At 38.7% G+C, this 15,091-nt stretch overlaps 1 protein-coding gene across 1 annotated transcript; it reads left to right on the top strand.

Moving 5' to 3' along the window:
• Positions 1-627: 627 nt before the first annotated feature.
• On the top strand, positions 628-14,712 carry igfn1.4 (immunoglobulin like and fibronectin type III domain containing 1, tandem duplicate 4). Its single transcript, XM_076096713.1, has 25 exons — positions 628-673; positions 1,476-1,502; positions 2,002-2,124; positions 2,422-2,561; positions 3,706-3,805; positions 4,049-4,130; positions 4,221-4,413; positions 4,567-4,680; positions 5,045-5,213; positions 5,365-5,637; positions 5,779-6,043; positions 7,190-7,193; positions 8,223-8,274; positions 8,360-8,431; positions 9,212-9,327; positions 9,552-9,693; positions 9,782-10,075; positions 10,243-10,548; positions 10,832-11,011; positions 11,110-11,238; positions 11,345-11,424; positions 11,582-11,774; positions 12,560-12,856; positions 14,284-14,613; positions 14,708-14,712. Exons 1-25 carry the CDS (start codon positions 628-630, stop codon positions 14,710-14,712), a joined length of 3,732 nt encoding a protein of 1,243 aa, XP_075952828.1.
• Positions 14,713-15,091: the final 379 nt, after the last annotated feature.

Raw genomic sequence — 15,091 nt, 5'->3', positions numbered from 1 at the left:
TAATGAAAGATTGCTAGGTACTAGTAGAGATCCCGCTGCGACTTGATCCGACAGATCATAAAAAATGTTCACTTGATAAGCATGTGATCATTTGAACATCACGCCAGCCTGCTGCAGCTTAAAGTGACATTGAAATGTGATATTGAAATGTAAAACCTGCTAAGAAATTACAGCATGAGGTTGATGTAATTATACACTCCAGGTCTAATTTTAAGAGGTTTTTAATCTAGGGAATGTGATAACACTCAAGATACAGCAAGCAGCTGCATGGCAGGGACCCACAGATGATCATGTTTTGAGTCTTTTACTGCAGTTATTCGTGGCCAAAGGTGAAGTTTGGGGAGAGCTTTCTTTTAAAATAAAAAGCATCTGTGACAGTCAACACATTTGCTGCCATATCTGGTTTTACTTTTGTTTCATTGTATAACGTATGTGCCTGGAGAAGCTTTAACTTTCTTACTTTTGAACTGATTTAAAATAATCAAATATTCAGTCTCTTCAGGAACTTCACTGAGAAAATACGCAAGACATTCGGTCCCGCTCTTTGTTATTTGACGAGATCCCTTCCATTCTCTATTGCAGTTGGGGAAATCTTGCTGAATCCATCAAGGAATCAAAGGAGCCAAGATGTTTAGAAGAACAAAAGTGACGGATGGGACAGCCACCGGCCAAGGTACGCACTCAAGCAGGGGCTAATTTACTACAGAAGGAACGTCCTATATCACGTTTACTTCTGTTTGGTTTTGTTTTACCTCCAAACTCTGAAGATCAATTAAAAACACAGATGTGACAAGTGAGTTTGATCTCCTTGACAGACTCTGACAAAGTAATAAGATGGCACATTTCCAGATCAGAGTCTAACAGAATTGATAGAATGAGGTTGGCAAGGAGACTATTTGTGAATAAATCTTAAGGAAATTGTGAATAGCCTGTATCTAATAACTGTCTGCATTGAATGGTTGAATACTTGCTATTATAAAGGTTACATCTTACCTACAAAGACTTCAGCTGCCTTTCCCAGTGATGCTACTAAAATCTGACTTTACTCAGAAAGTTCAAGGCTGCAATTTGTACATTAGCAACCATATTTAGATTGTACAAGAGTGCATGCATGTCTATTAAAGGTCAACAGGAGCTCATAAAGTAAACATATATAGCACACTGATCATAACACTGCACACTAAGGAGCAGATGAACTTTACCGGGTTAGCGCTCCTCCGCATCTGAAGATGAGAATCAGATATCCATTTTGATATGTGTGTTTTTTGCATTGATATGTCACAATACACATACCCCATTGTATATAGCTGCAACCTGATATAGAGAAAAAAACTGCTGAAAACATTTCAGTTTTACGTGGGCTGCGTCAAATGCTGCTCTGTTTGTATTTTATTTCCTGTCTCCTGAGTTTCATTAATCAAATGTTAAAACCATGCTGACGTGCTGTATATGCTCTTTAACATGTGCCTTATCAGATCCAGCTGCAGAGAATGGTAAAGAAGGTAGGCTTAGCGGACAACAGAGAACTCGTCATCAGCTATCTTTTTTTCCCCTCCCGACTGCTCACGAAGGCATGACGAACCGATCGGTTTATTAATACACTGTTTGAGTGTACATATGATTTGTGCGTAGATATGTAGGTGCATCACTGCATATCTGTTCTCAGGTTGAACGTTAGGCATGGACTCCCAAGAAGAAGAAAAACAAAAAAAGGTCAACAGGATAAAGTTTTTGAAATGTAAATGTCGTGAACAATGTGACACAAAGCGAGACTTCTATACACCAGAGCCACAAACACACAGCTCTGAGTGATAACTGATGAAGTGAGTAACATTAAACATTCTAATATATCATGTATTAGAATGTGTTTCAGCATGGTTTTATGAGGGTGATGAGTTGATAACAAAACAACAACAGATTTTGATGGTACATTTTTCATTCTCTTCTCTAGTCAACTGTCAAATGTGTTGTCACTGACATTTCTTCTCCTAATGCCAACAGTGGGGATAAAGAAGAAATCGAGGGTCCCCGGGGTGATGATTACGCAGTTTATCGAGGAGCTGCCAGAGGGAAAGAGCCATCCAGACTTCACCCGCAAGCCGATTGCTTTGACCATCCAAGAGGGTAGGTCGAATAGCATGAGAATCATTTTAAACATCACAAAATGTTCTATGGTGGAGTTTCCATGATTCTGCATAATGGATTCAATCCATGACTTTGGTGCAATGAGCCAGCGGGAGCAGAGTACTTTCATTAAACACCCAAACCCCTGTGCTAGTCAGATAGAATTAAAACACACACTGGCTTCAATTTAAAGTCTGGAAAAGTGATACGATTATCAAAATCTGTGTTGGTATCATTTTGCATAAGACAAATGATCCACTGTGGGGTGACCTTGTCTTTCCTTTTTTCTTTTTACAGGAAAATTTGCTTTTTTTAAAGCGATTGTCACTGGAGACCCACAGCCGACCGTAACATGGCGCAGAAATAATGGAGATGTGTCTGATGTGTCGAGATATCAGACTAAATACGATCCCAATTCCAATGAGCATACATTTGAGGCAAGCGAAAAGGGGCTATCAAATGGCAGTGATAGTATACAGCAACATGATGATGCAAGGGAGCGGTAAAAATAGCCCAGAGAAAAATAGATTAATTCACAGGAGAAAAAAAGCCATTTCATAATATCAATGTCAGTCAGCCTTCTGACCCATCAGTTTGCTTTGCCAATTACATTTTCTACAAAAAGGTGATTTAACTGATCTTGGGAGGAGCACACTCCAACGTCAGTTTCATCAAACGGACTGAACACGTCCACCAACATATCCAGTCAATGTAAATTAAAAAGGACTGGAAATTGTAGTATATTTCAATCAAATTGGTCTGTCTAGTGCAAGATGTCACATTGGGATATGTATTATATCACTATTCATTGGATACAGTATAGCTGTGATCCCAAACAGGGGTAATACCATAGTGCAGGGGTATTCAATTAAAATTCAACGAGGTCCAGTTGGAGAGAATTTCCTCATGCAAAGGTCCGGAATGTCACGGTAATGTCTAACTTGCGCTCTGATTTAGTGCCATGTATACTAAAGTAACCTAGCAGTTGTATTAACATTTGTATGTAGTCAACAACTGATCAAATAAAGAAATAAAGAAAGTTCAATTGAATAATATCTCAACAATATTTATTGTCAGATTTTAAATTGAACAGGATAAATTATAATTAATGCATACGCTTTGTCACGTAGTGGCGCTTCACATACCCCCTGTAATAATCACCACGTTAAACATATGCAACACACTGGTTCTGAACTGCCCATTGGATGAATGAACATGTAAGAATCTGTCCATTCTTGGTTAACACCTTAACACCACATGATAGAGAGTGATTGTGAGGGCATACAAACTAGTTAGCAAGGGAGCAGAGAAGTTGAATAGTTTTCTAAAGGAAGTGGTTAAATGGTTGAACAATACAGCTTCTTCAACTTAAAATTGAAAAAAGTACAAATGGAACCAGAAAAAATAAATTAGGACTGAAAAAAGGCGTTGATTAATGTGTACTTGATTAATGTATCTGATAGCTCTGTGTCGGTGTATAACACAAGACTAAAAACGTTTGGGAAAAACTGATACTTATTGACAAAGCCAACTATTTCACCCACTGGATCCATTTTACTGAGCATGTCTCATGTCTTCCAGATGCCAAATGTCATGCCAGATCAAGCCGATACCTATAAATGCTTTGCCATGAATGAATATGGACAAGCCGTGGTCACGGTTGTTCTCAACGTGATTGCAGGTAAGGACTGTCTGCTTGCTATGGATATGACAAATACATTTAAGTAATATCATGCAGAGTCATTTAATCTGAAACAACATGTAGACTCAAGCGTTCCCAAATATACTTCAAATTTAGTACCTTTGGATCCCAATTAGAAATTGTCCCACTTCATACCCTTGAACTTATCACTCTGCAGTCCATCTTGTCTGTTTAATTACATGATTGTACTAATAATGTGAGTACCCTCTTTTCTGCTTTCAGTTGGTTTCAAAAAGAACAAAGCCCCGCAAGAAGCAGCTGAAGCCCCCGATGGGAATTTTAAGGCCGTACTAAAAAGGAGAAGGTGGGGTTGTGTTACAAGTGTTGACGGCTTCCGTGTTCCAAAAGGTTTCTTTTGTCCTTCAACTAAATGCTCCCTTTTTTTAATTTCCAGTAAGATCCGGCCGAAATCTGAGCAACCTGAGAAAAAAGACGGAGAGATCGATCCTAAATTTTGGGAGCTCTTAATTAGCGCCGACAAGAAAGACTATGAGAGCATTTGTGCCCAGTTTGGAGTGACCGACTTTCGTGTGATGCTAAAGAAACTTAATCTAATGAAGAAAGAAAGGCAGAAAGAACAAGCTGAGGTTTGTCATTTGGGATGTTCTCATTATGATATGATTGCCTTTTCTGATTATGAGATTTGAAGCTGCTTAGCTACATTAAAAGAAATGTTTAATGACTCGTAAAAATAGGCAATTCTGTAACAATACTTATGTCTTATTCCGTTTTTGTCTTAGTTTGTGAGCAACCTGTCCAACCTGAGACACATAAAAGTCAATGGAGATGGCACTGCATCCTTTGAGCTTGACATGGACCTTATTGAACAAAGCAGCTCTATATTCCTGTACAAGGTTAGTGTGAAAACAAGATGATAACTGTCATAGCAGCCTTACCACATTAAAGATAAGGAAGTTACCCACATAAATCAACAGGAATCATCCTCTAGGCACCCTTATCATTAATTTATTTATTTATTTAATCGCAATCTGTCCAGGTCTTGTAAATATGCACCAAGATTTCTGGAGTATGGACAGATGGATCAGCATCATTGGGCCCATCTACTTGTTAACTCACACCTCTGAGACGCTTTATCATGTTGCTAAGAGATTAAAAACACAACCATCAATGTTGAGTTTATGGCTATTTTCTTGCTGCTATATTTTGCAGGCACAATTTGAAGCATACCAAAAGTCATTTACATTATTGTCCCCGCAGGATGGTGTAATGGTTCCATATACAAAGGAGTTGGGAGATAAGATGAAGCACACTCTTAATAAAGTGGGGAAAAAGTACATTTTCAGTTTGAGGGACCTTATGCCAGACGATGCTGGACTGTACCAATTGGATGTGGGGGATGTGAATATGTTTTCCACTGAATTTAAAAGTAAGTCACACTTGCACACACAACTAATTTGTATCCCCAATTAAAGCAAAGGAAGATCATTTTTTGGATGCTTAAAACAAAATAGCCCTAATTCTGAAGTGCAAATATAGCATCAATTTGAATCTAAAATGCAGTGCTTGTTTTTTTTCAGTCCCCATGGTGGAATTCTTGGTGAAGATTCAGGAAGTGAAGGCAATAGAGAGAGAAGATGCTGTTTTTGAGTGTGTCCTGTCCAATCCCTTTTCCAAGATTTTGTGGTTTGGCAAGAATTTACCGCTGGAACAAGACAATAAATATGATATCCAGGTTTCTGAAGACAAGCTCATCCACAGGCTGGTGGTCAAAGACTGCTTGATAGTAGACAAAGGAATTTACTCCGCCTGCGCAGGAATCAAATCTTGCAATGCATGGCTTGTTGTTGAAGGTAAGATATTATACTCCACCCGAACGCTAATCTATATTATTGAATAATGGTTAATGACGATGGTTTCTCATGGAATAATAATGGGAAAGAAAAACGTGCCCAATTTATTTTTTCCAATTCTTTTTTTTTTTTTCAATTCAGCTGATAAAAATGCACAAAAGGGCAAAAAAACAGCAAGGAAAACCACAAGGGCAGGAGGATCTGGGATGGATCTGCAGAAGGTTGCCGAAGAGCAGCAAGTAAAATTAGTGAAGGAGAGAGAAGAAAGAATAGAACAGATTAAAGCTGCGCCAGCTGCACCTCCACCTGAATCTCCTCCAGCTCCTGCACCCGCTAAGGCTGAACCTAAGGCACCGATAGACGCTGAGCCAAGTAAGAATGCCGACCATGGTGTTTATGAAACAGCGTTTTCAATTCAACAAACAACGAAGCTGCATTGGAAACTCCTCAACTTTAGTTCAGAATAATACGAATGTGATAATCAAAACTGTAGTTCTCGACATGAATATCTATCTATGTGATTCTCTTTGTTATTTCTTTTACATCTTTCTTAATTGCATCATTTGAACTTTGCAAAAATGGTAGCATAGGCAGCAACAGTATTAACAGTATGATAAATTAAGTCAAATAATTTCAGTAACTGCAATGGTTTGGGGGAAAGTTGATAATTACAATATTTGAATGATTTGGCGTGATATTTTGTTGAAATGGTAACCACTAACTACTTTTAATGGTTGTTAGGAATTGTAAGCGAACCAGCAGCAGCGGCGGATCCACCTGTTGTGGAGGTAGAAAGAACTGGTAAGAAACTTGAATTGTTGTGACAACCTCTGCATGCCTTCTAAGGTGAATATGACAGCTATTTGAAATATAATGGGTTCAGTAATAACTCTCTTTATCCTGATATACTTTGATACAAAAAGAAACTCTGCATCAAAAATGTTGTTACTGTAATGTTTTGGCTTCATTCTATGTTGTGTTGTCAGCTCATTGTGTGATTGGCTGCCTCTTTACGCTGCATCAACCCAATACATCGCATTGTGTTTCTCCAAAAGTTGATACAACTTTTCAACACAGGATTGATTTTTTTTCCAAGTTGCCATGCTTCTACACAGCCATGTACTGTGGTCTGCACCTTGCTGACTGCTTAAATGTCAGTTTAGTGTTTTTGTCCTTGATGTCTTGTACTGAAATATGCAAAACAAATTTAATTTACTTAAACGTGACCAAGGAATCATCTCCATCCACGCTGTCAGAAAGCATGGCAATGTGATTTAGAGACATGAAAATGAATGAAAGTAAATTCGTTACACCTGTCCACAACTTACTCTCATCTGCATGTTTTAGCCCATTTTTATACAAATCGCACATTTTTCAAAGCATGCCAGAATTCTTTTTAGATTTTTGATTGTTTTCCACCATTGAGAAAGCAGACATTTCACTGCCATATATAAGTCATCTTGCAGAGATTTGAAACTTGCCTGATACATCTCAGTGTTACGTCTGGTCTGATGTTAATGCTGTGATCGCTTTCGTGTCTTTGCATGTGCAGACTGGTTGGAACAGTTAATAATAGAGACATGGTCTTTAAATTGATTACTTCTCTAAAGTACAGTCCAAATATTTGGACTGTACGCTTTTTCAACAAAAAAGTTAAAACTACCGAAAATGCAATATATATATATATATATATATATATATATATATTTGTAGCAAAAAAAAAAAAATCAATCTGAATGAACAAAATCTGAACATCAAACTCAAAGTAATAAATAGTTTACATAAATCTGGTAAGCAGAATCCTAAAGTGTGCGATTTCATTTCATGATAGTTTTGTGGCTTTATTATTTGGAAGAGAAAAAGTTAAAGTGGTAAGATAAAGTAACAGTTGAATGATTTATTTTCTCCCTGTTTAACTGTCTTGTATCGTGTATATCTATATATTGTATCTATATAAATGAGGGTCCATTCACCAAATCCATTTTACTCTACATTGAAAACATAATTCAAAGTCTGACATCCATTTATGGCAGGAGCGCTCCGAGTGCCGGAGCCCAGTTCCATCGATAACAATAGTTTGAAAAGCGCCCTATCTGCGCCAATTAATACGTTTAATTGCCGCCGTCCACCACTGCTGTTTTAAAAGAAAAGCCAAAATGAGTGGAGCTGAATCTGTTTCATTGCTGTATGTTCAAAACTGGCAATATTGTTGAAATGCAAAGCAGCATGATTCAGAATGAAACTACAGTAACGGTAAAGGCTGTGACCGGTGAAGTTGGCAGTTGGCAACTAAAACACCCAGGAGAGCATTGAGAACAATTTAAGTTTTCATTAAAAAGTTAAAGTTTAGAAAAATTTCAAATGCAGTGTTCCAATGGAAAACCCAGACTCCTCCCACTCCACAACCCTAAAGACATTTTAAAAAGGTACAACACTATGGCATACTTTGGAAAATGGTTAAATATTAAGTACACGTGAGTTGTAAAAAAAATGCACTAAAACATCCCAAAGACTATATGACCCTTTATCAGAAATAAAAAATAAAAAATCTCAACTGTTTTCATACTGTCCGTGATCACTGATAGGTCATTCAGTCCAATCATCAACAGCAGCAGCTGCAGACTCAGGACGTGGTAAGTGCGACAACAAGGGAGCATATCAACTTAAGGGAGTAATTTACTAAATCAAGTTTAAATTACTTGCTGTTTTCATTGCTGTTCAGCCAATTGCCAATCAGCTGAGGAAGCCGTTAGCTGCTGTGAAAGGCTTGATCCACCACTTGCAGATGCACGAGGTGGGATGCCAGATATCGAATACTAAAAGTCCAATTAACACAGATACTAAACGAATAAAAAAAAATAACTTTGTATTAGTAACACAAGAGTTTTAAAATAAACGAATCAATATATAATCAAGTTATGGTAATCTCTCTAACATAGTTTCTCTAAAATCAAATCTGAATTCATAAACGAGAAGGTGTGAAACACTAACGAGCATGTGTAAACACCGTTTTTTAAATAATACTCATACAAAGACTCAAACTGTTCAGACTTGCTCATGTCGTCTTAGAAAGAGTTGTGACCTCATTGGGTTTCTGTTAACAACGTTTGCAAAGTTTTATGTTTGCTGCTTGTCGTTGTGTTTGCTTTTGATGTCATGTCCATGCTTTGTCACTTGGGTTTATCATAAACTTTGTAACACTATCACACCTAACTAATATTTTAACCATTTATTTGCAAAGCATTAATTAAAAAACATGTAGTTTATAGATGTTGTTTAAGTTATGATTATACTCTGTATTCCTCACTTTTTACACAGTGAAAGAATTCACCAACTTGTCAAAGCAGTAACATTAACTTTTTACAATGGTAGGTACAATTATGACATTATTCACAGGAAATCATTGATATTGTTAATGAACCATATACATCTTAATGAGTAGAGATTAAAAGCATTTGGGTAGGTAACTGATTTGTTATTGTGTACTTTTATTGAGCATACATATAGTCCTTAACTGGAAGATGCTGCACATGAAGGTGCAAAGCAGTGAGTAAGTTTGCTTCATGTTGCCCAGAGCCTGGAATTAGCTGTGGACTTTCCGATATTTATGTTCTTCGTGGAAATCCGGCTGAGTTAACGGTGAAGATGAACATGGACTGCGACGGCACCTGGTTCACAGACGGAGAGCAGGTAAGGCTCCATGAATCAACATACTTACAATATGTACATTTTACAATTAGAGTAAATTGGGAGAGTAAATGTAAGAGAATTACTAAGTTTTCAGCATTAGAAATTACAAATTAAGAAGTACAAAGTAACCAATAGTCTTGCATCTTTAGGTGGGAGGTTTTGTCATTTTGCAAATGTAGTAATGCAATGCAAGTATAATCTCCCATTAACATTTGATTTGCTAGTTGAACTCAGGTGCTGGAGTCACCATAACCAAAGATGGATCCTCTCACAAGCTGACAATTCAAAGCTGCAAAGACGACGACTCTGGAGTTTATCGCTTTGCGTCAGGGGATCAGAGCACACAAGGAAAGGTCACTATCGGAGGTATGATTTACTCCCCTCTGTTGTGGAACATATTAAATGCCACTACAGTCTCTGTGCATTACACTGAATTACACTTCGTGTTTCACAGGCGTACCTGAATTTGACCCAGACGATCTTCACAAGTTCTCCAAACCTGTGATTATACGAGTTGGCCAGAATGCTGCTTTCAAGATGCCCTTTCCTCCTCAGGAGTCTTTGGTGGTCAGTTGGTTCAAGGACGACACTGAGCTCAAAGACGGAGGAGGAGTTAAGATCGTGAGGGAGCCCAATCACAGCCGGCTGCTGCTCAGAGACTGCCTGCGGACAGACGCAGGGGAAATAAAGATCCAACTCAAAAACCCATTTGGGGCCGTGGAGGCCACATCTAAGCTTATTGTACTTGGTAGGAAAAAAAAAGAAAAGTTAGAAATACTGAGAGATAAAAACATGTTTAGTATTAGTTTACCCCTCCACTCAGAGCCACGTTCATACATAAACACAACCATCACCTTACTAAGCATCATATTTATATCACTACATTTGAAATGTAACACAGCGTTTTTGTGATAGATCGGCCAGGTCCTCCGGAGGGTCCAGTGGAGACTGTTGAAACAACCTCAACTTTAATTGAGATTAAATGGAACCCTCCCAAAGACGACGGCGGCTCCGCCGTCACCAACTACATTATAGAACGGCAGCAGGCAGGACAAGCTCTGTGGACGAAGCTCGGGGATGTCTCCGCTGACCAGACGACCTCCATCAGGGACAGGAATGTGACTCATGGAAAGAAATACAACTACCGCATCTACGCAGAAAACCCAGAGGGCCTCAGCGACACCCTGGAGACAGCTGATAGCATTATGGCTGGCATAATGAGTAAGTGCAGAAAAAAAGGAAGTCTCATTTGGCATCCCTCAGCAAATCCCAAGTTAATCTCTCTCAGGTTGTATTAAATGAAAAATGCTTCTGGATAGTTTTGTGATTGCTTCAAATCGTTTGTCACCAGCACTATTTAGTCACTGTAGAAAACCTACCTTTTAGGAATGGTTTGCAATATCCTGCAGTGGTATCATGTCCTGGGTTTATTCCATGCTTTAATCACCTCTTAACTATTAATAATGAGCTTACTCAATTAATTAGACTATTTGTCATTCCTTAGTCCTCTCCGGTCCACCTGGCGCCCCCACAGTCGTGAGTGCCTCTAAAACCTGCATCAACTTGACCTGGACCCCCCCAGAGGACGACAGAGGAGTACCGATCATTGGTTACCAATTGGAGAAACGAAAGAAGGACACAAACCAGTGGATCGCACTCAATGCACTTAATGAACCGATTGAAGGTTTGTCAGAAACACATGCAATGGTGTTTAAATTGAGGGGAAATATGTTTCTTTTTCATCATGTCTTTTTCCTGAAATGCTTTGAATTTCATTCTCAGACGTGAACTACGCAGTTAAAGAGGTCACTGAGGGAGCAGAGTATGAGTTCAGGGTTTCAGCGATTAATGAGTCCGGAGCAGGAGACCCAAGCCCTCCCTCTGTAATGGTGTGTGCAAAGAATCCCAACAGTAAGCAGTTTAACTTCCTCCGTTGTGCGTATTAATAATTTAACTTTGTTATCCCGAGCAATGTTTGCTCCCCGTCTGCATTCATGTTTTGTGTGTTTTCTTCCAGTGAGACCTTGTTTTAAAGACCCAGTGGACTTCATTGTTGTCAGAGCAGGAAATTCAGCACGTGTCAAAATTTGCTATGAGGTAAGCCTAAAGGCTGAGACATTCTTCCATGGTGTGAATACTGAATATTTTCAAGTCAGTGCATTTCACATTTCATTCCCCCATTCCAGCCATGTCATATTCTTGAGTGATGAGTTTCTTACAGTGTGACTTTATCTCATTTACGCGATATCTTCAGGCTGAACCTCCACCTCAGATCACTTGGCTGAAGGATGATGAGCCAATATCCCCGTGGATTAATATCATCACTACAGAGGGAATGTCTCAGCTTGTTATCCCCTCATCAAAGCGCTCAGATTCAGCCATTTACACGATTAAAGCCAAAAACTCCGTGGGTGAGGCTTCATTTGACATTGAGGTTAGAGTCACAGGTAAGGACAAACTATGATGTACTATGATGAGCGCAGAAATGTTGTGGAACAAGTTGTGATATTTTTGTACTGAAACTACAATTATTTTGTTCTGATATTATCTGCATAAGAATCAGAATAAGTTTTTTTGTAAAGTTATTCACTTACAAGTCAACAACAGAAAAGAACAGAAAAATTACAATAAAAATTGGACAAAGAAAATAAATACTACTTCTAAAAGAAATGTACATTTCATTGTAGTATGTACAATATAGCTGTTTTTAAAATGAGAAAGCTGTACAGTTCTGTGTTGAATGATGAAGTTAGTTCGACAATCCTCTCCTTTAAATGAAGAATTAACTTGTTGCAATGAGAAATAATTGAATTGCTTGAATTGTGTTCCACCGGCCAGAAGAGAACATCATTAATATTGACACTCGACAATATTAATTGGGTAATATTTATCCAATTAAATACCAATGACACACCAATGTATTGGCATCCGAATGTCAAACCCTAATTAGCGTGAACAACTTTTTAATGGAATGACAAACATAATTCTTACAGTGTAACATGCACTAATAAGATGTGATTAACTTAACAAACGCAAATGTAATCCCGACCAAAACCCACAGAGGGATGAAAGGCCTCTCAAGTATGGGGACATTATGTAAGGTTTTAAAGGAGCCACAGTGCAAAGAAATTAAGGAAAATAGCTTCTAAAAAAAAAGAGGGAAAACGGGACCAATGTTGAGCGATTGATTTTGTCCTCTCTAACACGCTGTGCATCTTATCGTATTTGCTAGATGAACCCAAAACTCCAGGGCCAGTGGAGCTGGAGCAAACAGTCTACGGCAAAGTGGCGGTATCATGGGCGCCTTCTCCAGACCAGCAGCTCGACGACCGCCTTTACTACGTGGTGTCTCAATGCAACTCCAACACCAGAGTGTGGAAGAATGTAGCAGACCGCCTCTTTGCTAACACATACACAGTCAACAACCTCCTTCCTGGGGTAGAGTACCATTTCCGGATCTACGCCAAGAATGATATGGGCCTCTCAGATCCATCTCAGTCACCTACATGGGGGGCCAACAGCAACAGAGGTGGGTTACTACAGTTGTTCATGTTTAGTTATTTCAATAAACCACCATGCACTGCACATGCGGCTGACAATTTAAAGTGTAATGTGTTTGTAAGAATGTTGTGTACTCTGTGCTGTAAAAGGAATATTGAATCATCATGTCCAATAACATTATAGCATTGATTAGAGCTCATCTGTTTCAAGTAGGCATGAGCTATGATTCCAATGTGCAATAGCTGACGTCAATGATCAGGGCTCGACATTAAGCTTTTTGATTCGGTTGAGATGTTGTACTTGCCCAAACTTACTTATCCGAGATGGAAAATGTAGGCTTATCGAAAAGTTCATAAATATCCATTTGGGAAAAAATTACAATTTTTTCCAAATGACAACAAGACTCGATTGTAAAAAGCACTCTTTTTAAACTCGACAGAAACAAAATAAAACTCATAAACCTGTCTTGGTTAGTCTTTCTACTGTTCCAACAATCCCCAACTCTGTTTGTTCTCGAGATAAGATTGAAACATATCATAATAATGTTATAATTTGCTTTTAACCAATAGCCATTTTTACTGAATAGAGCTTGAACGCATGATAATGTAAGTCAATCAAACCTCTGTTAACGTTTGCTGCTCACCGGCTGCTACAGCTAATGTTACCTAGCTCTCCTTCTACACATTTCATCACCGATTGGTTGTTCACAATGTAGCCTTATCAGGGATCGGCAATCTCCCAATCGCATATTTTTACTGAATATCATCCGATCCCTAATAAGGAGTTTACTTGCCCCGGGCAAGCGCTAAATGTTGTGCCCTGATGATAGTTGAATATTCCAGCTTCTGTCCATTTCCATGATATAACTTCTTTAGTAACCATAAAACTCGCCAGACTACCGAACAATTACACCATCTCAACAATTCTGAAGTTGTCTGTTCCCCTATTACTCCCTTAGTAACATTTTAGCTACAGTACTGTACATGCTCCCTAACTGCCCAAGTACACTAATAACTTGCCCAACTGTTGAAATTGAATATATCAGCGGTGGTTACAGTCCAAATTTGGAGTAAATGTGTTTTGGACAGAGCCCCAACACCAATTTTAGCCCTGCTAGTAGGCTATGTAAAAAAAAGGGCTCTAAGGATGGCAACGCTTGTCGGTCCAAAGATCAGTACAGTCAAGGTTTTTAATTACCCGGTAAAATATCTCCACTTCTACTTCATGGATCGGTGCAACATTTGGTACATAGTATTATTGGTTCCTAGCCGATGCATCGTGAGGACTTTAGCTGTACCCGGATTTTTAAGATAGCACCATCATCAGGTCAAAATGTATATTTGTCAAACTAACAGCATTCCCACTACCCTCAGCAGCACTTGTTATTTTCGCTAACATTATAATGTGACCTTAATGACGTTTTCAAACCTTGATTTTATTTTTTTCCCTATTAAGTTCCAATCCCTTCAAATGGAGGTAAATCATCATCAGGGGTCAGCTTCGAGAGGCCTCCGTCCATCTTGGTGCCTCTGAAAGTCCACACACCGCCTAAAGGTTACAAACTGTACATGACATGCGCTGTCCGGGGATGCCCTACGCCCACTGTATCCTGGTACCTGAACGACGTCTGCATCAACTTCGACAACAACTACTACATCACCAACTCATTTGGTGTGTGCTCCATGTACATTCTCAGAGTCCGGTCAAAAGACAGCGGCGTCTGTAAAGTTGTTGCAGTCAACTCTTTTGGCCAGGCAGAGTGTTCCACTAAACTCATTGTTAGAGGTAAGATTCAACTTTAGAATTGGGATGGTTTCAGAATGATCCGGTTTGGTTCATGCTTGTAATGATTATTCTTCTCTCTACTTTTTCTCAACAGATTGAAATGACGTGAAGACTTGAAGCAGCCTCTCCTCATACCGACATATTCTGGAAGGGGAATGCTTTTTGTTTCACTACATAGACTGCATTAATATATTTGAAATGTGACAATTTACAATTGTTACTCCATCATCAGAAATAATAGCACAAGTGAAGTGACACACTAAAGTGCAAAGACATCTGTCAAAATCTATTGTGGCAACTCCAATAAATCCTGAAACTGACAAGCGTGTAGCTTTCTTTTTGGTCTTGTTTTGTTATTCCTTTATCAATAACTTTGCATATATTCTTCACTAACTTCACTGACAAAAACAAACTTGGTGGCTGTCATTAAAGCAACAGATGTTTCCAGCATGTGTTTGCACATGTCTCCAATATCTGA

The sequence above is a fragment of the Anarhichas minor genome, unplaced genomic scaffold (genome assembly GCF_050575085.1).
Source record: "Anarhichas minor isolate MPS153535 unplaced genomic scaffold, ASM5057508v1 ptg000023l, whole genome shotgun sequence".
Classification (NCBI taxonomy): Eukaryota; Metazoa; Chordata; class Actinopteri; order Perciformes; family Anarhichadidae; genus Anarhichas; species Anarhichas minor.
The sequence above is the reverse complement of the archived record's forward strand: the minus strand, read 5'-3'. Positions and strand labels throughout refer to the sequence as shown.

Coding starts and splice junctions, on each gene's coding strand:
- igfn1.4 (XM_076096713.1), top strand. CDS start 628: ATGTTTAGAAGAACAAAAGTGACGGATGGGACAGCCACCGGCCAAG. Junction 674..1,475: donor TGGGACAGCCACCGGCCAAG/GTACGCACTCAA, acceptor GTGCCTTATCAG/ATCCAGCTGCAGAGAATGGT. Junction 2,562..3,705: donor CCAATGAGCATACATTTGAG/GCAAGCGAAAAG, acceptor CATGTCTTCCAG/ATGCCAAATGTCATGCCAGA.